General features: G+C 44.8%; 1 protein-coding gene across 3 annotated transcripts in view; it reads left to right on the top strand.

Moving 5' to 3' along the window:
- Nucleotides 1-27,577, top strand: part of LOC310874843 (caskin-2-like) — a 61,760-nt gene that overhangs the window by 13,408 nt on the left and 20,775 nt on the right. For 2 of the 3 annotated variants that reach the window (XM_083787729.1, XM_083787731.1), the window contains exons 3-11: nucleotides 9,931-9,982; nucleotides 13,129-13,226; nucleotides 14,385-14,530; nucleotides 16,087-16,182; nucleotides 18,278-18,408; nucleotides 19,778-19,886; nucleotides 21,134-21,242; nucleotides 22,263-22,357; nucleotides 27,370-27,487. In XM_083787729.1, the coding sequence (XP_083643855.1) occupies nucleotides 9,931-9,982; nucleotides 13,129-13,226; nucleotides 14,385-14,530; nucleotides 16,087-16,182; nucleotides 18,278-18,408; nucleotides 19,778-19,886; nucleotides 21,134-21,242; nucleotides 22,263-22,357; nucleotides 27,370-27,487 (954 nt within the window). Of the gene's footprint in view, nucleotides 1-8,496; nucleotides 8,894-9,930; nucleotides 9,983-13,128; nucleotides 13,227-14,384; nucleotides 14,531-16,086; nucleotides 16,183-18,277; nucleotides 18,409-19,777; nucleotides 19,887-21,133; nucleotides 21,243-22,262; nucleotides 22,358-27,369; nucleotides 27,488-27,577 lie in introns of those variants that run through there. The other variant, XM_083787730.1, reaches the window with a different exon arrangement.

The raw sequence follows: 27,577 nt of genomic DNA on the forward strand, positions 1-27,577 counted from the left end.
ACTGGCAACCTAATTAGGATTTAACCACTTGAACGACACCCAGCGTCCCTATTCTGGCCGGCTAACACACACACACACACACACACACACACACACACACACACACACACACACACACACACACACACACACACACACAGCTCGTATAGATCACAGATCACACTGTTTCACTTGATCCTTTTTCTTAATTGCCACTTCCCAATCTCTCCCCTTCTCTCTCTGTTTTTCTCAGTCTCTCTATAATCACCTTCTTTCCTTAAGTACCATAGCTGTGTGTTATGCAAAGGAAGTCTCTCTCTTTTAAAAGATATCACAGCTGTGACCCGAAATAGGCAGTTCTCTCTCGTCCTCACTTTGAGCTGGATGATGCTTCACACATTGAGAGTTAGCGTCCCAGTTGAATCACATTCTATGGCACACGTCGCGCATGCACGTTGCGCGCACACGTTGCGCATGTTACGCACGCACGCACGCACGCACGCCTCCCCACCTGCCTTGGAAGCTTGCTTAACTGAGTCCAGATGAGTATAGGCTATAATGATGTTCACATAAACACAGACTAAACACTAGGGAGGCTGGGTTTCTTCAACACTTTTGTGATAATTATAAAAAATAATGACGGATAATGGGTAGTAAAAAAACATTGCACAAAATGAGGTGATATCGTCAGCAGAATCCTGCCATTATTACTTAAGAAAACAGACAAAAATTTGCACATGGAGGTAGATTTTGAATAGAGCTTGCACACACACACGCACGCACTAAACAACCTTAGGTTGTGTGTAGTAATGTGAAGGAAAGAGACACATTCCTAATCATATGTTTTCTGAGTGTTATAGGGGCTGGTGTAAGAGCCATTATGACCTAATGTTTTGCTGATTGACAGTGTCACTGCAGCTTGGTCAGTGTCTGGGCCAGCCCAGGTACTTAACCAGGCTCCTGATCAGGTACAGGTGTTGCCAGTGGCAGACGGCAGAGGCTAACAGTTTTCTACTGTGTTCAGGAGGGCTGGTCGCCTGTGTTTGTTAGTGTTTCTTTCTGATTATTGTATCTGTATGTTATATAGGAAAATGACTGCGGTAAATAAAGCAAAGTTAAACTCAACGGACATGTTTTGGAGATCAGTTTGTACTGGCACACGTAAGAGCTTCCACCTGGCCGTCGGCAACCAGTAGTGACATTAAGTATAGGACTTTAGGCACTACAGTAGGCATTCCCTGGAACCATGTGGGTTGTGGTCAAACTGTCTCGGTTTGTCTCTGGTTTGGTTTGGTTTGGTTTGGTTCGGGGGCATGTGTTTACCCTCGCACTGATCCCTGGAGGCAGTTCGATGTGTTCTCAGATAAGTGTTTGCCTTGATGAGGTCCTTACCTGACCACACGCCATTTATCTCAAGAGATGGATGACAGCCCTAAATTACCCCCCGCTCCGCTGCTCTGTATTTTGGTTAGTGCCCTGGGCCTCTGTGGCTTCGCTGTGTGTGCGCACGCTAGCTCGTCTCACTTCACCATGCTATAAGGGGGTCGTCCCAAGCCACAGCTCTAGAATCATCAAGTTGATGATAGGAATCTGTGTGGAAACGGCTCAGAATTCCAGTTTGTATTCATTTCAAGGAACATTTGTGTGACTAGAGAGAGAGAGAGGACAATAAATCTTTAATGGAATTCTAATCAGGCTAAACTGTATCCTCTAGCAATATATAGCAGCTCATGTCCTCTCCAGTCAAGCCTTCTTCACTTCAGCTGATTTTGTACAGTAAGTGACCACTGATATCTCTTGTGACGTCTCCTCGTGTGTTTTGTTTGGTTTCTTATTAGGACAGCAGTTGAGCTTGACAAAGTGTGGCTAGGATCAGGAATCAGGATGAACACTATCCACGTAAAGTATGTCCTATAGGTCTAGGAAACAGATGAACAAGGTTTTATTTTTCAGTACGATCGGTACAGTTACACGCACAAACACAAGCTAAAGTTAGACAGCAGCTATACAGTATGTTGATCGTTCAGCACCTGATGATCAAAGAAGAGTGGAATGTTTAAAATTCCATTTCCCCGAAACATAAACATAAAAAACCCACTTAAAATACTTGCTAAAACGCAGCAGGATTGCGCTTGTGTTTGCCTTGTTTTGTTTGTTGTTGTTTGTTTAGTTTTTCTCTATAGTCTCTCTTAGTCTGTACTTATTCATTATGTATGTTTTTTGCTGAAAGCCTTTTTTTTTATATAGAAGCCGGTGCCCAGCTGCTCCTTACACACCTGACACACCAAACAATTCCCCTTTATCTCACCTGAAAAGATGCATCCGTGTGCTTTTCCTCCCCTCCTCCACCGCCCACTCCTCCTCTCGTCCTTGGTCTTCCCTCCCCTCATCGAGTGTTTTACTCCATACAAGCCGACTGTTTTCTGCACATCAAAGCCATGACATGGCTTTTGTTCTGTCCAGGATGCATCTTAAGGTCTGCGGGCGGGGGAAAGTATGAGTTCAGTACAATACAAAACCCTGCGTATCATTTTAACTCTTAAGATTGCAAGCTGCAAAATCCTCAGTTTGACACAGAGTGTAAAAATTGACCCTTATCTATGACGCGTTGTGGGCACGTACTGTACATTTTTAGGAATTTTTACCTTACTGCATCTATTTCCAATTTTCAGTACTTACTGGTAAATATTATACTTTTACTTCACTAAATTATTTGAAAACTTTAGTTACTATTTAGTTTAGTTACTAGGCCTACAAAACATACATTAGCCACTTCAGCCCTATATTTCGGCCATTTGAATTATATGAGGGGGGGGGGGGTTCCAGACCCCCAGGAACACGCCCAGGGGGCCAGGCCCGGTTCCGACGTGACAGAGTTACCGTGTGGCGGTCCCTCTACTGTACTGTACTGTACTGTACTATACTGTCACTGTAATGTACTGGCACCAATGAAAGCATCATATATACAGTTAATACGTGCGTGTGTGTTTGCGCACAGATGGTGAAAAACTGTTTTCGTGCTCATACCCAGCCACCCACCCACACACATACAGTAGCTCCGTAAGGGAGTGATTGCACCACTCAAAAATGTAGTACTTTTTCCACCACTGACTTGACGTAAGTGTGTGCTCAGGACTTTGCATACTGAGCAAATGTGAGCTCAGCTCGTGGGCAAATTATTATTGTGGTCTCCCAGGCATTGGAGACGTTCACAAAACTCTGCATGACATGAAAACTATTTGAAAACAATACGCACTCAGGCTTTGTTTGCATAGTATCTGCTCTTGAGAGGTGAATGTTAAAAGATTATACCCCAGAAACCCCTTCCTTCCAATGAAAGCCAGAGCTTCAGATTTAACACGCACGCACGCACGCGCACGCACACACGCACACACACACTAGTCTAGTTTTAATTTGTTGACGAAATTGTCCGTATTTTAGTCATCATATAGGCCTATAGCTTAGTTTTTATTTAGTTTTTATCTAGTTTTCGATTTTCGCCAGTGAAAAAAGGTAGTAGAACATTCAGTCAGATAACTCAGGAATAGATTTATATTATATTATTGGTCAGCTGAATACTATGTCAGAATCAGAATAAATCTTTATTGTCACATTACAAGTAACATGAGTGAATCATCATTACAGTTAAAGGATAGAGAGAAAAACAAAGTGCGTACTGCGTAGTACATGACTAAACTACATGATACAGATACAGTAAATAAATAAGTTGATGAAGCCTACATGAATAATATAGAGAGTCTCTATTAAAACAATAGACACATTCAGTTCAGTCTGTGCAGTGTCACCAGACCTATAGTTCTTGTTCAGCTAATTGTTGACAAATAGAAACTGTTCCAGAGTCTGGTGGTGCTGCTCTGGAAATGTTTGCCCGGCCGTGGGCGCGGCAGTGCCTTGAACAGGCTATATGGCTGGGGTGATGGATGTCCCTGATGACGTGTTTTCAGCCTTAGCCACACAAGCTTTCCGTTCTGTGGCGGTGCAGTTTCCCGAACCATGCAGTGGTGCCGCTCGTCAGAACACTCTGGATGGTGCTCTTGTAGAACGCTCTGAGGATGCGGGGGGCCCACTCGGAACTTCTTGAGGCGCCTCAGGCAGTAGAGCCGTTGTTGGGCCACTTTTGCTGCAGGTGGCCCACTTCAGGTCCCTCGAGATGTGTATTCCGAGGAACGTGAAGTCGCTGACCTGCTCCACTGCAGCACCATCGATGATAATAGCTCTCTCTCTGGCCTCCTGAAGTCCACGATCAGCTCCTTGGTTTTGCTGACGTTTAGAGCCAGGCTGTTCTCGTGGCACCACTGTGTCAGTGTTCCAATTAACCTCTGCTCTGTAGGCCGTCTCTTCATCGTCGTCGATCAGGCCCATTACTGTCGTGTCGTCCGCGTATTTGATCAAGACGTTGGAGCTGTGCATGGCTGTACAGTCGTATGTGTCAGCGCATGACGTATGAATCGTGTGTAGTACAATTGTAATACACACATACAGTATGCGCCCATGAGCATAGCATGAAACCGCTCAAGTATATCTGACTGAACTAACTCTGCAAGCTATACGTATCATTTGACGAAATGACACATTATGGCTGATCATTTCATTTCATAGGTGATAGCGTTTGACTGGTTTCTTCTCCTAGCTTAGTCTTAGAGGGGAGGGGGGGTGTAATTTCAGAGAGCATAGTGCGGGCGTGCGTGTGTGCGAGAGAGAGAGAGAGAGAGAGACAGAATTGTGTCTCGAGAACAACGCCCCCACAGCACACAGTAAATGAATGGTTTAGTGTTTTTGCAGAAGGTATATTGCATTGCAAATTATCACGTTGGTTGAGCGCGTGGGGAGAGGGGGGATCGCACACCGTCAACATGCTGCTAATTTAATTGATCTGATGACAGACTATAAGCCCCCCCCACACACACACACACACACACACACACACACACATAAACACACCATGATTTTGTTGCGTAGGAGACAGTGTCTCCATGTCCGCTTATTACTGTATAAGCAACTTTGGGCTTGTTTTTCTGTAAAATCGCTTGTAAATATTTGTAGTTGTGGGTTTTTTGGGGGGGAGGAGGTGCTTAAAGTGTAGTTGATTATTTGGGCTTGTTTCCTACAGTGTGTTGTTTAAACCAGTGGTTCTCAAGCATTTTCATGTCAAGGACCCCCCTAATTAATGAAGCAATTACATTACATGAGAGGCTGTGCTTTACCGTCATTAATGGCACGCCTGCGTTGCTGCAGGAACGAGCCGACAGGCAAGTTCCGTAAGCAGCGGGGGGGAAAAATCTTTATTTTTTTTAACCAAAAATGTTCAAAGAAAATCACTAGCATTGCAACCCAGTCGGCTCCCCTGCGTTCCATCAATCTCGTTTGAAGCACGGCTATAGATGGCTACTTCAACCAATCGGATTGCTTCCTCTAAACGACCTGTTGTATAATGTATAATATGTCTTTGTCCACGAACCTCCCCCGTCTGAAAACATAGTAGAGGAAGGGAGGGGGGAGCAGCAGAACGAGGGCCCGGGAGTCGAGAGAATAGAAGATAGAGATCCATTCAGTGTCTCCCTCAGAGTGAGTAGGATGGTGTGTTGGGGCGTGCAATGCCAGGAATGCCCGCCGCTCGCGTGTGTTGTAACTGGAACTCCTGAAAGGCGGCGTTCTCCGCACACTGTCACTGGGACAGTTTAGGCCCCGTCTGACATTGCCCAGTCCCCCACAATGCCCTTTCAGACTTCATCTGAGGGTTAAGCACACTTGAACCCCATAGCATCCCTATTCTGGGGGGAAAACATTCAGGAAGAAATAGCAGATCCACAAGCTCACAAAGCAGAAAGCACTGTGTTTTCAACGTGATCTTGAGCTTGTGGATTGGCTACTTTACATTGGGCAAAGAGATTTGGTGTGGATCGCGAAACCAAGTACAGAAAATGAGGGGGAAAAAACAAGGAAATAAATTCAACCATGTGTGGTCTTTGTGCCAGAAGTCAGCCGTTCCCCATGAGGAGAGGTGTCTGACCACTTTGTCAATGTTTCATCCGCAGGTGTATCGTCACTATGATCAAATAGAGCCTTGATTTGGCAATCATCATTTACTATCACAGACAATATGAATATTCTTTACCCAAACAAATGAAAACCATGATGGAAATGGTTTTGCCTTTTCCTGGGTATATACAGTAACCAAGGGCCGTACAGTAAACCATTTGTAGTTTAACGTGACTTCTTGGCCCCCATGGGGCGCCCGGTGACTCACCTGGTAGAGAGCATGCCATTAAGGCTTAGTCTTGCACAGCTGGCCTCGGTTTGAATCTGACTCGAGGCCATTTGCTGCATGTCCATTCCCATCTCTCTCCTGCCATGAGGGGAAAAAATGGACCCATTCTCCCCCAAACACAGCGCAGAAGGGCCCATCCATTAGGCCCCCACGTACCCTGCATGCCTCATTGCAACCATACCACTTGCACTGAATGTAAATGACTCATTAAATCATTACAGTGTAAACAGAGTAGATAAACTATAATATTATGGAGACAAATCTATGGACACATTGGACAGTGAACACAGAAAAGTAGTGGAGCATGTTGTCATCACTAAGACAAACATGTTGTAATGTAATGTTGTCGTAGCCTGCTACAGTACTGCTACAGTACATTGAGACGTGTGCGTGGCCCTGAGTGAGATCCTGCACGTAATTCTGAACAGATTTCTGTCATTCAGCGAGCGTTCTGTGTAATCTGCAAAGTGTCATTGTTAATTCTTTGTGTCAGTTAGTGCTGTGGGTCAGGACCCATTTTCGGGTTATGCACCCACTTCATCTCTCAGAATTTGGGCCCTGCTCATTAGGTGGTACTAACCCTGAGTTCTGGGAACTCAGAACTTATAGTTTAAAAGAATTTCTAAAATACCGACAAGCTCACAACACCTTGTAGATTGTCTATTTAAGCTTTTTATTTCTTTTTCTTATGACATATTTTTATGTCGGACCCAAAACCAGAACACAAAAAAGTGGAAGGGTGTTTGTTTATTGAAACAAAGTTGACGTGGTGATGAGCAAGCCAAGGCTGGTGGCAGCAGGGTTTGCATGGTCACTGAGGCAGAGGTGAAGTCAATGAGACAAAAATCACAAGGAGCAAAATACAAAACAAGTAGTATATTCTAGCTGGCAAGAAGTGTGACCACACACTGCAGGCGGTTGTGAAACAATCTGGCGGTGACTGGAGCGAAGGCCAGGGTTTAAATACTGTGGAGGTTGATGGCAGGCAGGTGAGGGAGATGAGGGGACTGGAAACAGGTGTGCCAAGCTGGAAGCACGCACGCATGCACGCACCCACGCACGCACGCACGCACGCACGAGGGTGAGAAGCGACCACGAGGTGGCGTGCACTGGCCATATATGGAGCGTGTCTTGAGTGTACAGGGTGTGATGAGGTCAGATCAACATTATGGAATGTCAGAAAAGGTCAGCTCCATATATGGAGATCTAAGGGGGGCATTGGGGGCAGTGTCTTGATGGTACAGGGTTTGATGAGGGCCCAGGTAGGGCCGGGCCTTAATTTCCGGGCCTGTTGAGAACTATAGTTGTCGCCGGCTGCTAGGCCCGGCTGATGGGCACCATATGGTGGCTGATGTCACGTGATGTCACGATGACCTGGGGGGACCAACCAACACACTGATAGGAAATGCTAGATACCATAGTCATATAATAATAAACATGATTGTGAAGAGAATTAATAATTATGTTGTGTGCATGGTATTGAAATTAGTGGTGATTGTTGTCCGCTAAGGGAATATAAAATAATATCAATATAATGTATTATCCCTATTATTACCTGGCCACTTACAAGCACAATCAATAATTAGATGTATAGAGGGTATGCGCATGTATAAAGTGAATGGCAGATCGAGTGGCAAAGTGAGTGGCAAAGTTAATTTAACATAGTTTAAAGTAATTTAATGCAATAAAATATGACTTTTTTCTGTTCGAATTTATGGGCTGTCAAGACCAGAAAGTAGTTTTTTGGAATAGTGATTTAAAAAAACAACCTGCAGTGGTCTGTTATTGAGAACAGAGGAGCTGCTATCATCAAATAACAGACCGCAGAATGCCACGATTTTGACCAGTCAGACGCGAGCACTCAACAAAGCAATGTAACAAATCTGAATATCACCCTCTCCCACTGTTTCTCTGCATTGCTCTCTCTCTCTCTCTCTCTCTCTCTCTCTCTCTCTCTCTCTGTTTTGTGCCTCTCTTTCCCCCACACGGCTGTGATTTTCTCACAGGAGTGGGAGAGAAAACCGTGAGCGGGCTTGACTCCTATGAATGGCTCTGTATTCAGCAGACGCCTTGGCACTGCAGTTGGCAGCTCTGCTTGGGTGTGGGACTGACAGTGGTCCCACTCCCTATACAGTAGATGCCCTGTACAGTAGGATGTTTTTTGGGGATATTTAGTGAACTCTGTGGCACAATGTACTGAAATATGGAATGAGAGAGGAACCGTAGAGATGGAAGGAGGACTAGCCATGGTTATTTGTAGATTTGGCCCTGTAGCGACTGTATATAGTCTAACTTAATTATAATTTGGGCCATGGCCTATGGGGAGAATAGCGGTTCACAGTACGCAAAGCCAGGTCTTCAGAATGGCTGGTGGCTGGAAAGAGATCGTTGGGCCGATATTGACCAGGCATGAGTGATGCTCCTGTGGGAATGGATTCCCACTGAGACAGGCTGGGTTGGAAATGGTATCATGCAGGTCCTGTTGATGGGTTGAACCATGGAGAACATGTGGAAATAAGTGCATAAGCGAGAAAATTAGTGAAGTGAGTGACTAGATGTTAACCTGTTGGACGGATCCAAAGATGAATGGATGAGTCATGGGACAAGTAGCCTGTCTTTTGGGAGGTAAGTGTCGAGACAAAACATTTGTTTAAAAAAAATAAAGACAGCTGGTTCACACTTCAAATGTTACGTATTTATAATTAGAAGGTAGCTACAGTATGGGTGAACTGTGATTTCTGCAAAGCAAAGATTGGTTTATGAGTTATGACTCAGTTTGAGGAGGTTGAAGGAAGGGAGAGGCAGCGAGATGTGAGGGAAAAACTCCTGCTTGAGTTGGGCTGTCAGGTTTGTTTGAAGAAAGGGGTGATGACGCCGGAAAGAGGAACAAGTGTGATCCTGCTGTGAAAACACACACACACACAGGTCCTGTCAGGGTGTTGGGATCGCTGGTCTGATGAAAAGACAAATACCAGTGGTAAAAGTATCAATACTGCAATGCAGTTATAATGTAGTTGTCTTGTTATTATTTTGATTACACAAGTGCAGTGTGCGTGTGTGTGTGTGTGTGTGTGTGTGTGTGAGGGTGTGTGTGTGTGTGTGTGTGTGTGTGTGTGTGTGTGTGTGAATGTAGTGTATGTAATGTATATGTCATAGAAATGTAAAAAAAGGAAAAATACTGCAATCCACAACTACTCTGTTACAAGTAAAAGTCAGGAATTTAGAATGTACTTGACTAAAACTACAAAAGTATCGGCATCAAAATGTACTTAAAGGACCAAAAGTAGAAAGTACTCACTATGCAGAATGTCCCATCGCGACGCATTGTGAGCTTGTAGATCTGCTATTTTCAAATGGCCGAAATGTATATAGGGCTGAAGTGGTTCATGTATATGTTTATTTTTTTAATCTACAAAGTAACTATAACTAAAGTTTTCAAATAATTGTAGTGGACATAAAAGTACAATATTTGCCTCTGAAATGTAGTGATGTAAAAATAATACAGAAAATTTGACGTACTCAAGTAAAGTACAAATACCTCAAAATTGTACTTAAGTAAATGTACTTAGTTACCTTCCACCACTGGAAAAGACAAATACTAAATGGACCTTTTCCATGTCTCTTTCCTCCCTCCCTCCCTCTCCCTTTATTTTGTTTTCCAGAATTGCTGGGCTCCACCAAGAGACTCAACATCAACTACCAAGACTCTGATGGGTAAACTAACACTAGACTCTCTTTTATATACTGTACATACTGATGGAGGGGAAAGGAACTGGTTGGAATAACGTGTTCCTTCCACGCACTACGTCCAACCAGGGAAACTTGGACACTCATGCATGAAGGAAGCATGAGTTCAAGTCCGTTGCTCTCCCCAGGTTGGCGGAGGGTGTGTAGAGCCCAGGATCACATTAGATAATTGACACAGGGGTGAAAAATGTGTTACAAAATCATGGGATAAAAAATATTAAAAAAAATATATATATACATACAGTACATGGTTGCAATGCACACTACAGTATGTCAGTAATGTCACGCACCGAAAATAACTCGTATACCAAAAATACGTATAACCCGTAAAACCGGTAACGCATCCGTGTCCGATTTTAGCGTCGGCTATTACTTATCCGATACTTTTGAACAGCTTCGAAAAATCTTGAAAGTGTTGGAAAAAAAAAGAAAAACGTTGAATCATTTTGAATCACGAAAAGGTTTGAGAACTAGTACTGAGCGCATTCGTAGAATCGGCCTCAGGACTTAATGGGCGAAGGGAGTGTGAGAGGGTGTACGTGTTGGCGTGACGACGTGCAGTATACCGCCCCGCATGCGTGTGTAATATGTGTCTGTGTGTCACTGTCATGTGCACGACGAGCCGTGCGTTGGACCTGTGTGCTCACGCCTGCATAGCTGAGGTTAACGCTGCATGTAAGTCAGAGGAATGCGACGATGGAAGAGTCACGCCGTGACACCCTGGGTCTGATTGACGCGCTGCTCCGATAGCAGGATGAATAGTGCCGGCTGTATTATATAGGCTACACCCCAAGCCAGGGGGGTTTAGATCATGTTTGTATTTTCTCTTCACACAGTGACGCATAACCCAAGCACACACATACGCACGCGCACACGTGCACTCATGACCCGCTTGGTTAGTGCAGAGCAGACCCATTGACAGAGAGAGTTACGACACTCTTTGATCTCCCGGCGATGCCATCATGTGGTTCGTGTCTTGCTTCATCTACACCTATTATGAGGATTCAATGTTTGGAACTATACAGTAGTGTTTGGAACAACGTTGTTTTCCCAATGCCAAGCATTGCTTCCGTCATGATTCTTGTTCTTGTTATCTCTGGGCACACTGACACAAGTTCCAAGTCAAAAAGATGTTATTTTATGCCATCCTAAGGCTGTAATGTTTTTCATGGTTCGCATTTCGCAATGGTTATTGACATTGTATGTCTGTCTTTTCTTTGTTTATGTAGGTATGTACAATATACTATGCGATTTGTTTTTGTCTATACTCTGACGTAGATTTATGTTGGGACAATGCCGTGATATCATCATCATACCCGGACGTTATGCGGGAACGCCTACTGGGTGGCAAAAAACGACTGTCTGGCCTTGACAGCCCACACATCCAAACAGAGAAGTCCTATCTGATTGCATTAAATGGCGTTAAGCAACGTTAAGCTCACTTTGCCACTGACTTTATATGCATGGCGATACACTCCATTGAATATTATATGAATAATGCTCTGTTTACAGTGGAAGTCTATGGGAGTGTCATAACATTCACTCTCAAATGGCGGCTCTGGGTTCGAGGTATCGAAGTAGGCCATCGGATGAACAAAGCAGACCCTTCTGAAAAGCAGACTGTGGGTGGCTGTGCTGGTCGTTTGTGTGCCTGAGTTGACGTTGGAGGACCTGTGTGTGTCCACACATGCAGGGTCGGTCCGGCATGTGGGAGGCCTGACACACAATAGGGCTGTTGAAGTTGAAGTACCCCCACGCCGCTCTGGGTAGTTTGTGTTTCGTCGTACGACCACGTCGCAAGAGTCTGTCATTATCATTGTACAATGAAGTCGAAATGAGTGGTGGTGTCTGTCTGTGTGCACGTAAAGGAAGGGAGGGAGGAGGAGAGAAAACTTGCGATAAAGGAACACAAGAAGGACTAGACATCAGGCCAACAAGTGTGTGTGTGTGTGTGTGTGTGTGTGTGTGTGTGTGTGTGTGTGTGTGTGTGTGTGTGTGTGTGTGTGTGTGTGTGTGTGTGTGTGTGTGTGTGAGCGTCCGTGCGTGCGTGCCTGTATATTCTCCTCACTGTGTTGTAAAGATGGGAAACGGATAAAGAAGAGAGGATTGTAGACAAAAGACAGACAGAAAACCTACTCAGTAAAGGATGGAGGGATGGATGGTTTTATGACTGAGGAGTATAAGGAGGCCCAAACAACTTCAGAGATAAGCTCTGGCTGGAGATGAGATGACACAGTGTGATAGCGTCGCAACACATACAGTCTCTCTCTCTCTCTCTCTCTCGCTAATGACTGCAACCCCCATAGTCCCAAACACAAGTCTGCAATCTGACACCAAATCTCCAGGCTATTTTGCCTACTTTCATAAATCAGACTTTGCACTACTTTCTTTCTGTGCGTACATCGAGTGTAGAAAGTTCAAATGTTGAAATTTTGAAGGAGGTGTATCAAAGTCCCTCGATGCTACAGGCTGTCATCCAACTAGCAATGAACTCCTCCTGGGATGGCAATACAAGCGCACACGCACACATGCACGCACACACACACACGCGCACGCGCACACACACACACACACGCACACCCACACACAAGCCATGTATCAGAAAAGAGGCATTGCCGATTTGTCCAAAACTGTTACTTTTCAGGAAATGTAATACAGAATCTCTATACATGTGTAGACCAAATAGGACGACAGCCAGGAGGACGAGGCGTGTCCGTCATGGCTGTAACTCAGCCCTCTCACTTGGCTCAGAGGGTCAACAATCAGTGTCTTAATACCACACTGTGCATCTCTGGCCTCAGGCAAGCAAATTCATACCCAGGAATTTATGCCTTCAATTTGTTCCACTGCAGGAATATACTGTGACCTGACACCCGGAGATCCACACGTCGCACACGTATACCAGTATGAGTTTTGATGGGGGGCGCACGCACGCACGCACGCACACAAACACACGCACACGGCTCTGATCTAATCCCAAGAGTTTCGCTGCAGAGAGCTTCATGCGCCTGTGAAGTAATCAGCCAGATTTATAACCCCTCTGGTCCTTTGTCTTCCCCCCCCTGTATGTCTCTGGCCTGTCTCTCTCCTTTCTGTTGGTGGTCCTCCATCAGCTTTTCGGCGCTGCACCATGCGGCTCTGACCGGCACCACAGAGCTGCTGTCACTGCTGCTGGACGCCCAGGCCACGGTGGACATCAAGGACATCAATGGTAAACCCCCAGCAGCGCCCAGGGACGTGCACACACATACTGTAGGCCTCACTCACACCTAAGACACACGCAAGACACACTTGGGTCCTGTGTCTTCTGTGTGTCATGGCCGCCTCAATGCATTTCCAATGGGAGTCACATGGTTTCATGACACAACCGTGTTGCATGGCTGTTGCATGGCTGTCTTCTGCCCCCCCCCCCCCCATGCAACAAGGTTGTGTCTTCAAACCATGTGACTCCCATTGGAAATGCATTGAGGCGGCCATGACACACAGTGTGTCTTGCGTGTGTCTTAGGTGTGAGTGAGGCCTTAGACATCAAAGGGGGCTTCAGCCCCTGCCCCTTTTACCCGTCTGTAAAACAACTGCCCTTATTCCAGACCACAAATGCAGCATTTACCACGGTGATAGAAATGCAAAAGGACACTCCTTTCCTTCCATGCCATACCGGAAGGCAGCATTCAGGAGAATTGCTTTCCCCCCCCGATGTCTCCTGAACTTGAACACAGTATTTTGCGTTGGACAAATTTGTTTAGAAATCCATGTCGTACGCCCCGAAAATAGCTGATCTATACGCTCTCAACGCGTCGCTGCGCGACATGTTGTGAGCTTGTAGATCTGCTATTTTCTGCCTCTATAACGCTCTCTGCACGTCCCTGCCAGCGTCTTATGTGTTTGTTTGTTTATCTCTCATGTGAATATGTGGCTTTGAAAAAGTTCGCTTTTGGCCTTTGAGCACAGCTAACTTGTTTTCCTCTCATAATTTTCTGCTGTGCATATTTTAGCCTGTTTATTTAGTTTTTGCTGCATGTTTTCGTCGCATATCTTTTGCGTCATTGTTGTTTTTCTCCTGCTGTGTTGTATAGCACTTTGGTCGGCCTCTGTCATTAATGTGCTCTATATAATTTAATTCAACTCAAGAGTTTGAGTTGAGTGAGAAGATATAAAGGGACAAAAGTCACCATTAGTCTAAAAATGTAACTACAGTTGTTGTTTTTCCTGTTGGAATGCACTCAATTTCCTGATGATTTTTTTTTTTCTGCCTTTTTAAAATTTTCCTTCGCAGGTACAATACGTTGTTTTTCTTTCTCCCGCTGCCTTCCCATGTAATTTCCTTTACTCTCTCTCTCTCTGTCTCTCTCTCTCTCTCTCTCTGCAGGCATGCGTCCCCTCCACTATGCAGCATGGCAGGGTAAAGCAGACTCTGTCTTACTGTTGCTGAGAGCCGGTGCTTCAGTCAACTCATCGTCCCATGACGGACAGATACCCCTGCACCTGTCTGCCCAGTACGGACACTATGAAGTGGTGCGTGCAAACACACACACACACACACACACACACACACACACACACACACACACAGGCGTGCGTCTGCGTCACGCAGATCTGGATATGGACACTATGCAGCCGAAGGCATGATTTCATGCCCTTACTGCATGGTCCTCCTCTTTTGGTGAAATATATCTCCTTTGTGTCTCAGCCTGCTTTGTCCACCAACAATACCTTGACACAGGGATTTTTTTTCCTACAAAGTAATGCTCTCCTGTGCGCCACAGCGTAAATGGGTCTGAACTCTGAACTCTGAACACACACACACACACACACACGGACAGGACACACACATTCCTTCCTGGCAAAGTCATCATTTGTCCTCCTGGAATATGTCACTGGATACACGGCTACACGTACACATACTCCCGCACGCACACGCATGCTCATGCACGCCCGCACGCCCGCATGCACGCCCGCCCGCACGCACGCACACAGTAAAGTCCTAAGTGTTCATTGAACTCGGACAGTGTGCAAAATACAACCTCTTCCGGGGTTACAGAAACACAAGTTTGCCACTGGCTAGTTGCCAGTGCCCACGGAGGACTGGCGCTGAAGGTGTCATGTGATGCCTTCTCTTCAGAAGACACAGTGTCAACACATGGATTCACGCACAGGGCCAGCGGGGATGATTGGCGCGTGGAGCGTAAAGGTTGCATACTACTGTGTAGCGAACCCGGACAAGGCCCTCTTTAGGCCCGCGCTATAATAATGATTTGTGTGCGGATGTCGTGCACTGACAATAGCAGATCTACAAGCTCACAATGGGTCACAGCTCAGTGCTCAGCTCAGCGGTCCAGGCACCTTGGCTGGTAATCCAGTCGGGCAGTGTGCCGCTGGTTTGACTCCCGCATACTGCATGTCACCCCCCCCATCTCACTTCCCGTTTTTCCTGTCAGCCCACTATCTATCCCTCTATAAAAATATAAAATAAAGGCGAAATAGCAGATGTACAAGCTCGCAGCGCACCACGAAGTGTCTTGAAAGTGTTGAATAATCTTTCTTTTTTTGAGGGGCGCTAGCCCCTCCTACAGCTTTTGTCCCCACACGTCTCAATATTTGCCATTGACAATGAAAGGAGAAATTAGGTCAAATGTCCGCCAAATATGACGTAGATTTGTGCCAACACAAACATACAAACATTGCCAAAGCATACATAAAGAAATCGCAACATTGCGCACACATAGACAACAAGTGAACAACAGACATCCCAACAATAATGAACAACAATACATACAGCGATACAGTAACAATGAAAATAAATGAACAAACAGAGACGATGATAACAGCAACTTAGTGACCCCGTTCAGCCAGATATACCTGTCTCTTCTGTCCACTGGCTGTCCCTCAGTTGATGACAACTCCACACGTATTTTGCTGCCAAGAACGTGGATTTGGACAGTTCTCCCAGAACATATCGAAGTGATGAGTTATTAATGGTGTATTCAAACTCTTCATATTTTTCTTTAAATGTAGGGAAGAATGATTCTCTGATGTCTTTGATTTGTCACATTTGTCACTCTCTCTGGCAGTCGGAGATGTTGCTGCAGCACCAGTCCAATCCCTGCCTGATGAACAAGTCTAAGAAAACCCCCCTAGATCTGGCCTGTGAGTTTGGCAGACTGAAGGTATGTGGTGTCTGTGTGTGTGATTGTGTGCGACAGGGTGTGCGTACAGTTACAGCACGTGCATGTGTGTCAGATTTATTTGCATATCCCCTTAATCACACTTCAAGTAGGAAAATAAATACTAAATAAATAAATCAATCAGGTGCTCTGTGGAGGTACAAAAGTTAACTGCTTCAAGGATTATTTCTTTTACCTTTTTGTAGTGTTCGGATCACTTCGGATCACTTCTTTCATATACTAAATATTAGTTAAGTTCAGTGCCAGCTCCCCCATCCAATATGAAACTCACTTAAGCCCCCAACGTACAGCACCTCAGCACCCCCCCCCCCCATGTTCTGTGAACGCCCCATGGGTCCTCACTGTACCACACTATCGTCTTGATTGATGATGTGGTACTTGCTCGTAAAACAAATGAACAAAGCTGTTAATTGTCCATTCTAGTAAAGACAATGTGTCGCGTGCGTGTGCGCACGATAGTCAGCCCAGTAGCTTTTATGGCTCTCTTTCACACTCATGAAGTCTTTGTGATCCCGTTATAAACATTTGTCACCTCCATCTTCATGCCAGACCCTCGGATCAAAGCCCCAGACTAAGTGGTGACTGCGTGGACTTTGTATATATTGCTGTGCTAGAGTGAGAGAGTGTGTGTATATTTGTCCATGTCTTACAAAGGGCAATGTGATTGCGAGGGCTAGGCCTGTGTCAAACATCTCACATAGCTTAGATTAACCGGTCCGCTAAAATAAGCTCGTTTGAGATAAGGAGAAATGGGGTTCAAGTCCTCATTTTTGCACACGCTCATGCACACGCACACACACACGCACACGTGTACACACTTGAGCGCTCATGGCCTCATGCAGTGAAGTTAAAGGGATTGCGCATTGCAGTCTGTCTCCCTGTGACATCTGTGGATAAGCCTTGTGAAATGTATAGCTGTCCCTGTAATGCAGATTCGATTCAAACGCACACACGCACGCACGCACGCACGCACGCACGCACGCACGCACGCACGCACGCACGCACGCACGCACGCATTTCTCCATGCCTATTACATTAACTCTTCTGGCACTCTGATCTGAGTTTGCCGTTTGCCTGGTAGAGAATGGCAGGATTTAGTCCAGAGGTGGGCAACTTTGACGATAGAGAGGGCCACAATATTTCCACACTCACTCCATTGGAGCCACAGGATTCAGGATTTCAATTCAAATATAGCAAAAAATAGCTGATCTACAAGCTCAAAACGCGTCGCAGTGCGACGCGTTTTGAGCTTGTAGATCGGCTATTTTTTGCTATATTTGTGCTCACAGGGGTGTGATTTTTATTATACGTCATAGAGATTTCTGGGAATTGAATGGGAATTGAAATCCTGATTCTTTTGTTTGCCATTTTTGAATTGGAATCCTGAAGATATATAAAAAAAAAATCAAATGCATTTAGTTATAGTTATGTTGACTTTATGAATGAAATACAAATACATTGGACATAAAAAAACCTAGACAATAACATTTTAATACTAGTACAAGTACAATGTTCGGATATTAACCTGAGGGCCGCATTACATGATGGTGAGGGCCGCATGTGGCCCCCGGGCCCATGTATGATTTAGTCTATTGACACAGGAACTGTGTGTGTGTGTGCGCGTGCGTTTGCGCGTGCGTGTACAAATAAATAGTGAATATAAATAGGAATAAAATAAAGGTGTAAACAGAGCCGTGTTACATTAACACCTCGAGTAATACTATCTTGTGAAACTATAAAAAGCCTTAATGTGGTTGTGTTCCATTTGACGTCCTTCTCCTGCCACAGCAGCTCACAAATGTTTGCTGCTGTGTTTGCACATTGTTGTACTTCACCCAACAGATATGGGAGGTTTTTAAAACTCTCCTTGGGTAATTGTAATCCGTGGGAATTATGTGTCTCTGATCTGATGTCTTGGTTCTCTCTCTCTCTCTCTCTCTCTCTCTCTCTCTCTCTCTCTCTCTCTCTCTCTCTCTCTCTCTCTCTCTCTCTCTCTCTCTCTCTCTCTCTCTCTCTCCCCCTCTCTCTCCCTCTCCCTCTCCCTCTCCCTCTCCCTCTCCCTCTCCCCCCCCTCCAGGTGGCTCAGCTGCTGCTGAACAGCAACATGGTGGCGACCCTGCTGGAGGGAGAGGGGCGTGGCGGCGTAGACTCCGCCTCCACGACGCCCCTCCACCTGGCGGCGCGGAACGGACACAAGGACATCATCAGGTTCGACAGATCACAGACGCAGCAGCTCACGTGCACTCTGCTCTTGTCTTCACCCGTCCCTCTCACACACACACACACATCCTTCATCTTTCAAATACTTCGCACCTCCTCAACGGCCAACTCGCCTTATCAAGTGTGTATAATGAATATGCTGCTGTGTGCGTGTGTGTGTGTGTGTGTGTGTGTGTGTGTGTGTGTGTGTGTGTGTGTGTGTGCGTGTGTGTGCATGCACACGTACACACGTGTCTCAATGTGTATGTATAATGTAGCCAAGCAGCTCCACCCTACTTCCCAGACAGGCTGAGAATGATTCCCATCCTCCCTAATTCACGACATTCCCTCATGCAAACCTCCCACGGATGCCTCGGCCTCCTGGCCTGCCATGTGGACTATAGTACAGTGGTTCTCAACCTGTGGCTCGGGACCCCAATTATTACAGTGGAATACCACTCATTTTCAACATTTTGATCAATGTCATTGATATACCTTAGAGTTGTTGTGTGGAAATAATTTAAAGTCCCCCCCATTCTGTGTTGCCTAGCACTGGAGGTCTGAAACGTGATCAAACATCACGAAGTACATCTCAGTGACATCACAAAGATGTACTTTGTAATGCTATATGATCACGTTTCAGACCTCCAGTTCCGCACAACAACTCTAAGGTATATTAATGACATAGTAAAATGTTGAAAATTAGTAGTATTCCTCTTTAACCGAATAATTGAGAAGCACGTCGTTGTTGTTGTTGTTAATTTATTAATTTATTTACTTTTTACATCAACGAATCGACACAAAATAAAGTGTGTCTGTCAGCAAGATCCTCTCCCACTTATACAGTACAGGTATATTCTACAGTACAGGTATAATATTCCCATGGCTGTAGGCCAGCTTGGTGTTTTTAGCAGGGGAACGCTGAACAGAGGCTCTCAGAATTCTAGGTTTCCCGTGAAGGTTTGAGATAACAGCGACACATCCTTTTCGCAGTCAGTCCACAGCGAGAAGGCAGATGTTTGTCATGTCAGCTACTCGCTACCAACGGAACAGTGGGTTGCAGTGTCAGGGCATTGAGTTATTCTACCTCCTCAGAACAGACACACAACCTTCTCCACAGCCAGCATATAGCCCAGGACCGCCGACCTGCATGGCTGTCTGGATAGAATTCCCGAAGCTTTCCAACATCTGGACCTCTTACAGTGCCAGAAAGGGAAAGATTTGTTAATGTCTGTGCGTGAGTGCGTATACGCGTGTGGATGGGGGACTCATGACTTAATTAGATATGTCATTTGAGTGGAACGATCTGCCTCTATGCAGTAGTTGAGTGATTCTACCTACTGCATCTTATGTGAGTGTTGTTTTTTCTGACTTTCAGGTTGCTTCTCAAAGCTGGTATTGACATCAACAGAGCCACCAAAGCTGGGACCGCGCTGCACGAGGCTGCCCTCTATGGCAAGACTGAAGCAGTGCGGCTGCTGCTCGATGTAAGCACAGACAGGCACAATGTTGAGAACAACAATACAGTCAGAATATGCACTAATTTGTACTAAAAAAAATTGCATTTTTATTTACAAGCTTAAATATGCCCCCAACTCCATGTTAGAAATTACTTTCAAACACATTCTCAAGTACACAAATATAACACTAGACAGGCAACACATCTCCACCCAAGGGGGGGGCCTTATCGTACTAGTCAGTTTTCTGAGGTACTACACTCTGGGACAAATATTCTACTGGTTCACATTTTCACAACTTTCTTCTCTGGACTTGTATAAGAACAAATTGAAGGTTTTTCTGATTGACATGTCTTGTCTTTTCTATTCTCTTCTCGTCTCTAATCATGTCTTTCTTAGATTATCAAGTATTTTGAATCATGTTATAGATTTTCTATATATTTTTTAATATACGGCAATCATGTATCTTGGACATTATTTATATCTTGTTCTAATATCTTCTATGTATATTGTGTCTTCTTGCCTCCTCCTGGCACTTTCCCTTTTTTAAATTATTAATTTTTCCTTTTTTTGTATGCTTTATTGTATTGTTCTATACTGTGCTAAATCAATTCAAATCAAATCACTAGCTATTTCAATCACAGTATTAGAAGAGATATCAACATGGAGTTGGACTGTGCTTGTAGGATGCTGATCTAGTACTCAGAACAACAAGCAAAGGAAATATGATTATACAAATATTAGATTTAGTTACAGTGCAAAAGAAAAAGAAAAGAAATGTAACTCAATCAAAGGCAGCACGAAGGCAGGTAAATTAATGAAAATTCAACTTTCAGATATTGAGAAATGTCATCATCACTTCCTGTGAGAAAAGTAATATAAAAAATATATGATATATTACAATATTGTGCAACTCTCAGTCAGGCAGATATATTGTTAGTCACTGTGTTAGCTAGGTTGATGTACCGGTAACTTTTTCTCTGTCAATTCGTCACATCACGAGTTGGTAAAGTCAGGAAATATAAATGTAATAATATAAATGTATCTATTCTCTATCCAAATCAGTAGTTCTTCCTATACTGTACTTTCACTTAAAATGACACAGACAGTGTTCATGTTATTCTTTAATATAAAAGGCAGTTGTTGACACACAGAGGGGAGTGTGTTATTGTGTTAAGTGCTTACTCTTGAGTCTCTTTCTCTCTGTGTGCATGTGTGCGGCTGTGTGTGTGCGCGCGTGCGTGTGCGTGTGCGTGTGCGTGTGTGTGCGCCTCCAGGCGGGCATCAATGTGAACATGCGCAACACATACAACCAGACGGCTCTGGACATCGTCAACCAGTTCACCACTTCTACCGCAAGCAAGGAAATCAAACAGCTGCTCAGAGGTCAGTACAGCACTTCAGATAATAACAGTAGCCGTTTTTTCCCCCCTTTTTTAATGCTTTGCTCAGTTTGCTGTAGTTTTTAACGAAGATACGATTCCAGGACGAGACAGAGAGAGGCAGGACATGTGAGGACGTTGGACTTAATCAAACCGAAGTCCAGGGCGCTATCACTCCAATTAAAATAGTTAATTGCAGCACTATCGCATCAGGCAAGACTCCCTTCCTCAGTGTGCCATATCATAGCCAATCAATTTGTTCAACACAGGGCCAGTCCGTTTGCAAGCCCGGCTGTCGCAGAAGTACTTAGAATGATGCCAACAGGTTTGAAGGGTTGAAGAATTGTCACTTTCTTTCTTGTCGTTTTTTGTAAAATGGGGATATTATTATTTGAATTATATTTTCTTTAATTTAACCACATGAAAACTACCATCCCTTCTGGGGGATGTCATTATAGGCGAACATATGGCGAACGTTCTCAGAAAATAGCAGAAAGTTGTGAGCTATAGTTGTGAGCTATTTTCGGTAAAGAGATTTTGTGTCGATTGAAAAAAGGAGGAGACTTTGTATGTACAGACCCCTGGGGGATCTCGGTCAAAATTATATAGGGTTTAAGTGGTTAATTGATCTTAGTAAACAGGGAGGTACTGCTGTGACACTCTGATTACAAATGGCGTACGACTGACTTGGACATTTGTTTGTCACGGTCACCTATACTATAGCACACTAGAAGGGGGACTTGCCGGAAGCGTTTGTGTGGTAATAAACCCAACTATAATAACTGGTGTGCCATCTTGGTCTATTCATTTCATCTTGTGATGCTCCAGCACCCAGCCATTTGAAATCCTTGTTCCATTGGGTTCCAATCAGGAAGTTGGACCTACAGTACTCACTCACGATAGCGAATAGAGTTAAGACAATCAGCAATTTCAGCATGCACCATAACAACCTGATTGGTATTATTCTTGTCTTTCTGTCCTTCGTTCTGTCTTTGTATGTCTCTCTCTCTCTCTCTCTCCATAGAAGCATCGAGTTCTCTGCAGGTCAGGGCGGTGAAGGACTACTGGAACCTCCACGACCCCACCGCACTCAACCTTCGAGCTGGGGACATCATCATGGTACATGCTGCTTGTGCGCGCATGTGCATATGTTTGTGCGTGCGTGCGTGCGGGATGGGGGGGGGGGGGTGTTATGCATGCTCCAGCAGTGACTCATACAGTATATTTCATGTCCTCGGGGGCAAGTCTTTACAGCGGCTCTCTCTGGCTCCATTTAGGCTCACATAGAATTCACACATTTCCTCTTCTTTATCTTTCCTTTGCAAGCTCGTCTTTGACGGAATGGATGGTTATTTTTTTCCCCCCTCTGACCTCGTTTCCTCACATTTTTAATGCGGTGGCTTCTTAAGATGTGGCCCTCCTCTTTAAGCCCTGTCCCGGGTTTAGAGTTGGGATTAGGGTGTTATCTCGGAGGGATTTCAATGATAGTTTTCATTGCTCCTTTCCAAATTTGAGGCTACTGTATGTGTTACTTACAGCTGTGTTTGTTGGGTGTGTTTAGCAGTACTCGCATCATCTACCCTTGAAGTTTTTCTTGTTCGGATTCTGAATCTTTTTCCAAACTCCAAAGATTGTACACATGGAACCAAATGGGCCCTTATGGGTGCATTTGATTCCATTTGTACCTTTTTGTGTTAGATTTCTACAATTCTTCAGAATAAAACTAAGGATTTTACTGTGTGTACGGCTTCTACCAACTCATTTTCTTTGCCAATTCATTAGTAGGGGAAACGCAGGCTTATGTAAGGATAAAGTGATAATTTGTAAAGTTGTTAACTTAGTCTAGTAGGCCTATTAGCATTCCATGGGTTAGGTTACACTGCAATTTAATTTGATGTACGTAGTACATTCTGTTCATTTTACTCTGAGAGTGTAAACATTGACCCCCCAAAAATGGAATAGGAAAATGAGCACTTTTGTTTTAATGAACAATTGAACTGTGTTCCCTCAATAAGAGATTACAGCAGAGGTAGCAGGTAACAACTCGCTCCCTCTCTCCCACTCATTTGTCTCATCCTCTCTCACACGCGTGCACACACACACACACACACACACACACACACACACACACACACACACACACACACACACACACACACACACACACACACACACACACACACACACACACACACACACACACACACACACACACTCTCTCACACACACAGACACACAGTTTGCTTTTAGTCATCGGTTGTTTGTGTGCAAGTTGTGTGTGGCGGGGGCGACTGGGCGGGCCTTCATGTGGGTGTTCATGTGCTTGTTTGTGACCGTGTGTTATGATCTCCCAGGTCCTGTTGGAACTTGTATGTTGTTGTGCTGTCCTATCCTGTTCAGAACTTAAAGGGGAACGTGTTTTTGTGGCTTCTCCGGGCGTTTTGTTAACACTCACAGCGGGTTTCTTTCAGCTCATCGATTCTCTCATTATTGTCTTAAAAATGTGCCCCTGGGGAGTCAAAGACAGTTGACATGCACACTTAGAGCTGACATAGAGTTGACGATGGAAAACTCTTCCTACTCTGCAGGAGGCTAGCCGTCTACAATTATTTTCACGTGTTATCAAAAAGAACTAGACAAAGTGCCAATCGGCACAGGTCTCCACCAGGGCAGGTCAGGTTGTGGCCTCATGGTGGCGCTATAACAGGCTGTTGAGGAAGATTTGGGCCGGAGGTTCGTGTTGGAGGGATGCAGGTACAATGTTTTTCCATGTGTGCATACATAAGTTGTATACAGATCGATGCAGTTATAGCTAAAAACAGGAATTGGCCTGTTATAGCGCCACCGTGAGGCTGATTTTGAGGAAAGAATTGTGGCATGTCGTCCTCGGCCTAGTGAAAATGTGCGTGTATAATTTAACGGAAATTGCACACTGTGTTTGTGATTTGTGGCCTTTTTTCGAAATGGACGAATCGTGTGAGCTTTGGAAGCCAATCTTAGCCAATCAGGATGGAAGATGGGAAATGGTGGCGCTCCGTGTTGATCACATGACTATGGAGATAGTGTATACCGATTTGCGTGAAATTTGTATAAAATCTGAAGGAGTAATAATAGAAAATGTGTTTTACATATGTCGGCCTCCTGGTGGCGCTATAAAGAGCAGATGTGAAAAATTCCAGGCAAAGGTTTTTCCTTGGCCTCTAGGGAGTTGGCATACAAAGTTATCCACAGATCCGTGCAGTTAGAGGTAAAAACACTTTTCGGCCAGTTATAGCGCCACCTTGAGTCTGAGTTGAAATTGTTCATGTGGCATTTCGTCCTCGGCCTAGTGGGAATGTGGGTGCACAATTTCACGGAAATCACGCGATGTGTTCATGATTTGCAGCATTTTGTTTGAAACTGAGCACTCCTGTGAACTTTGGAAGCCAATCTTAACCAATCAGGATGGAGTCTGAGAAATCTGAAAGACCGGTTTCGTTGAATGGCTCTAGAGAGACTGTGTACCAATTTGCGTGATGTTTGGACAAAATCTGTAGGTGTACTGTGCAAAAACTTGTTTTGCACAAAGCGGCCTCCTGGTGGCGCTATAACAGGCCGTTCTGGAAGGTTTGGGGCAGAGGTTCATCGTTGGCATCCAGGGAGTGTGTGTGCAAAATGTGGCATCGACCGGGTTAACGGTGGCCGAGATTAGCTGCTCACGGACACATGGACGGACGGACGGACACACACACACACGGACGGACGGACACACGGACGGACGGAGTGCAAAACATGGAGTGCAAAACATACTCTCCCCACATGCCTTCGGCCTGGTGGAGACAAAAAGGGAGGGGGGGGGGTTCCTTTTTTTTTCTATGTTGACATTCATACAACACACATACTATGAAAAATGCATGTCAGTTTTCAATATTTAATAATAAAACTTTGATAAGCTTGATATCGATGTAGCTTAGTGATGGAAAGGTCAATATTTTCAAATTCAAATCTCTGAGCCTAATGATAAACACAGTCTCAAAGTCTTTGATTTGGTCCTGATCTCTTATCAAGAAATCTCTCATCATCATTAAGCGTTCCTCTTCTGTCGATTCATCCTCTCTTCCAACCACTTGATGAACGTCTAAGAAGCCCTCGCTTGATTCATGCGCAGCTGTCTGCTCCCGCCAGCGGAATTTCCCTGGAAGAACCAGCACGTTGTGTTAACTCCTCTTCCAAGATATCCATCTGGTACATGTTCGTATCAACACCCGAGGCGCACATTTTTCCATCGGAGGAAGAAGCCCAGTGACGTATTGGGATGTCGTGAGCTGTGTGGGCCATGCTGCTGGAAAGGGGAACTCTAGAAGCATTCTGGTCAACAATAACATTGGTGATGTTGTATGCATTCATACTTCAGAGAGTTGAGCTCTAGCACAAGATTGTCGCAGCCGACATTTTCTTCCAAACCCTCGCTCCATCTCAGAGACGTCGACAGCGTTCATTTCAGGCGAGGGACTGTCTGACAGGAGTCTGTGTCATCGGGCTCACTGTCCTCACCTTCACACTCAGGGTCACGGTTCACCGCCAAGCCCCAAAGTGACACTGGGACAACTCCTCTTCCTCTTAAGTAAGAGACATTTGTTTTTGTCTTTACTCTGACCAAACTTCAGTATCGTCACTTAAGAACTCATCGTCATCGTCATCCTCCTCTGGGTGATGCATGGACACCACGGTGCCTTCAGGGAGAGAGGGGTTTAGGTCCAATTGTCCACATTGTACGCTGAGACACATCGTTCATTAAGTCTGACACCCGGGCGACCCGGCCTCTTGACACGTGTCTGTCATGTGCTGGGCCACGTACATTTTCAGGACAGGATACTAATTTTATCCAATCATGATAGAGATCTCAGACTGGAACACTATTAAAATGAGGCTTATAACTTTCTCTTTCTCCTCATTGGCTGATCTGAAAATGTATTCTCTGTCTATCAAAGAGCTGGAGAGACAGGTAGACTGCTGTTACAAAATCTCTAAATTAATATAGTCCTTTACCTTGACCTTTTAACACAAACCTTTTTTTTTGTTTTAACCAAAAAATATCACTTACCGTACCTTTAATTATTATCAATAAAAGAGTGTTTTGACAATTATTTGGGTGCCCAGCCTGCCCACTTCATCACATCACATCAAAGCCCACCAACCACAGCCTGTAGCGGTTTTAGCAATCCTTTTTTAGCCCCCCCGACTGTACAACGTGTCATAATTGATTATGAACTTGCCAATGGAGTAAAAGTGCTGTTTACTTAATGTTCAATCATGCAAACGAAACGTTATATAAGCAATAGTACGTAGGCCTACAGCAGAGCATGACGCCAACTACTTTCAACAAATTTAACTCAGGTCCAGACAGAAATAAATTCCAATCAATTTGCCAGGTGTGTGTGGGAGACCCTGAGGAAATGTTTATCTACAAGCTCAGCATTTAACAGGTTGTATTTAAATGTCACCATGACAAAACATATAGCCTACATTTGCACACATTTCAGTGTCGATTAGACCTCGTTACATTTGTGCAGTGCTACAAGAGCCTGGATATTGTTGTCTCCGCCAGGCCGAAGGCGTAACCGAGATTGTTTTGCACCCTGTCGTGTGCGTGTGTGTGTGTGTGTGTGTGTGTGTGTGCGTGCGTGCTCAATGCACCAGGAGATACATTTTGATATTACTCCTACATATTTTGTGCAAACATCATGCTAATTGGTACACAGTGTCTCTATAGTCATGTGATCAATACAGATCTGTCTACGAACTTTTCATATTTCACTTGTTGAGGTTTTGCCACTGAGTGGCGCGCTACGAGCTTGTAGGTCTGCTATTTTTGAAAAATCGAAGAACGACTGACATAGAAACATAGCTTTTTCAGAAAACTGTCTGGATGTAGAAGACATTTTTTGAATCTGATCTCAGGTCAAAATCAGTTTTGACCACTACTGTCGCTGGCTTCAACGTTGCCCAGCCGTTTTCTGGGGGGCGTGGGCTCCACGCATGATTTGCATAGTCGCCTAAAACCGCCCACTGCCCACATCGCTGGGATGGAAAAGACACTGGTTCTGAATCAATAATAACACACTGTACATGTGATTAATTTGTGGTTGTAGGTGGTGGAACAGCACTCGGATGGCCGATGGAAAGGTCACATCCATGACAACCAGAGAGGGGCGGACCGGGTGGGCTTCTTCCCCCCTTCTGTTGTGGAGGTCCTCAGCAGGAGAGCAGGTAGAACAATGCCACCTGTCAGTGCCATCACATGAAGGCAATGCACTCAGAGAGACCTAAACAATACACATACTGTATACCTTCCATCCA

The sequence above is a fragment of the Protomyctophum parallelum genome (assembly GCF_964188405.1).
Source record: "Protomyctophum parallelum genome assembly, chromosome: 17".
In the NCBI taxonomy this organism is placed as follows: Eukaryota; Metazoa; Chordata; class Actinopteri; order Myctophiformes; family Myctophidae; genus Protomyctophum; species Protomyctophum parallelum.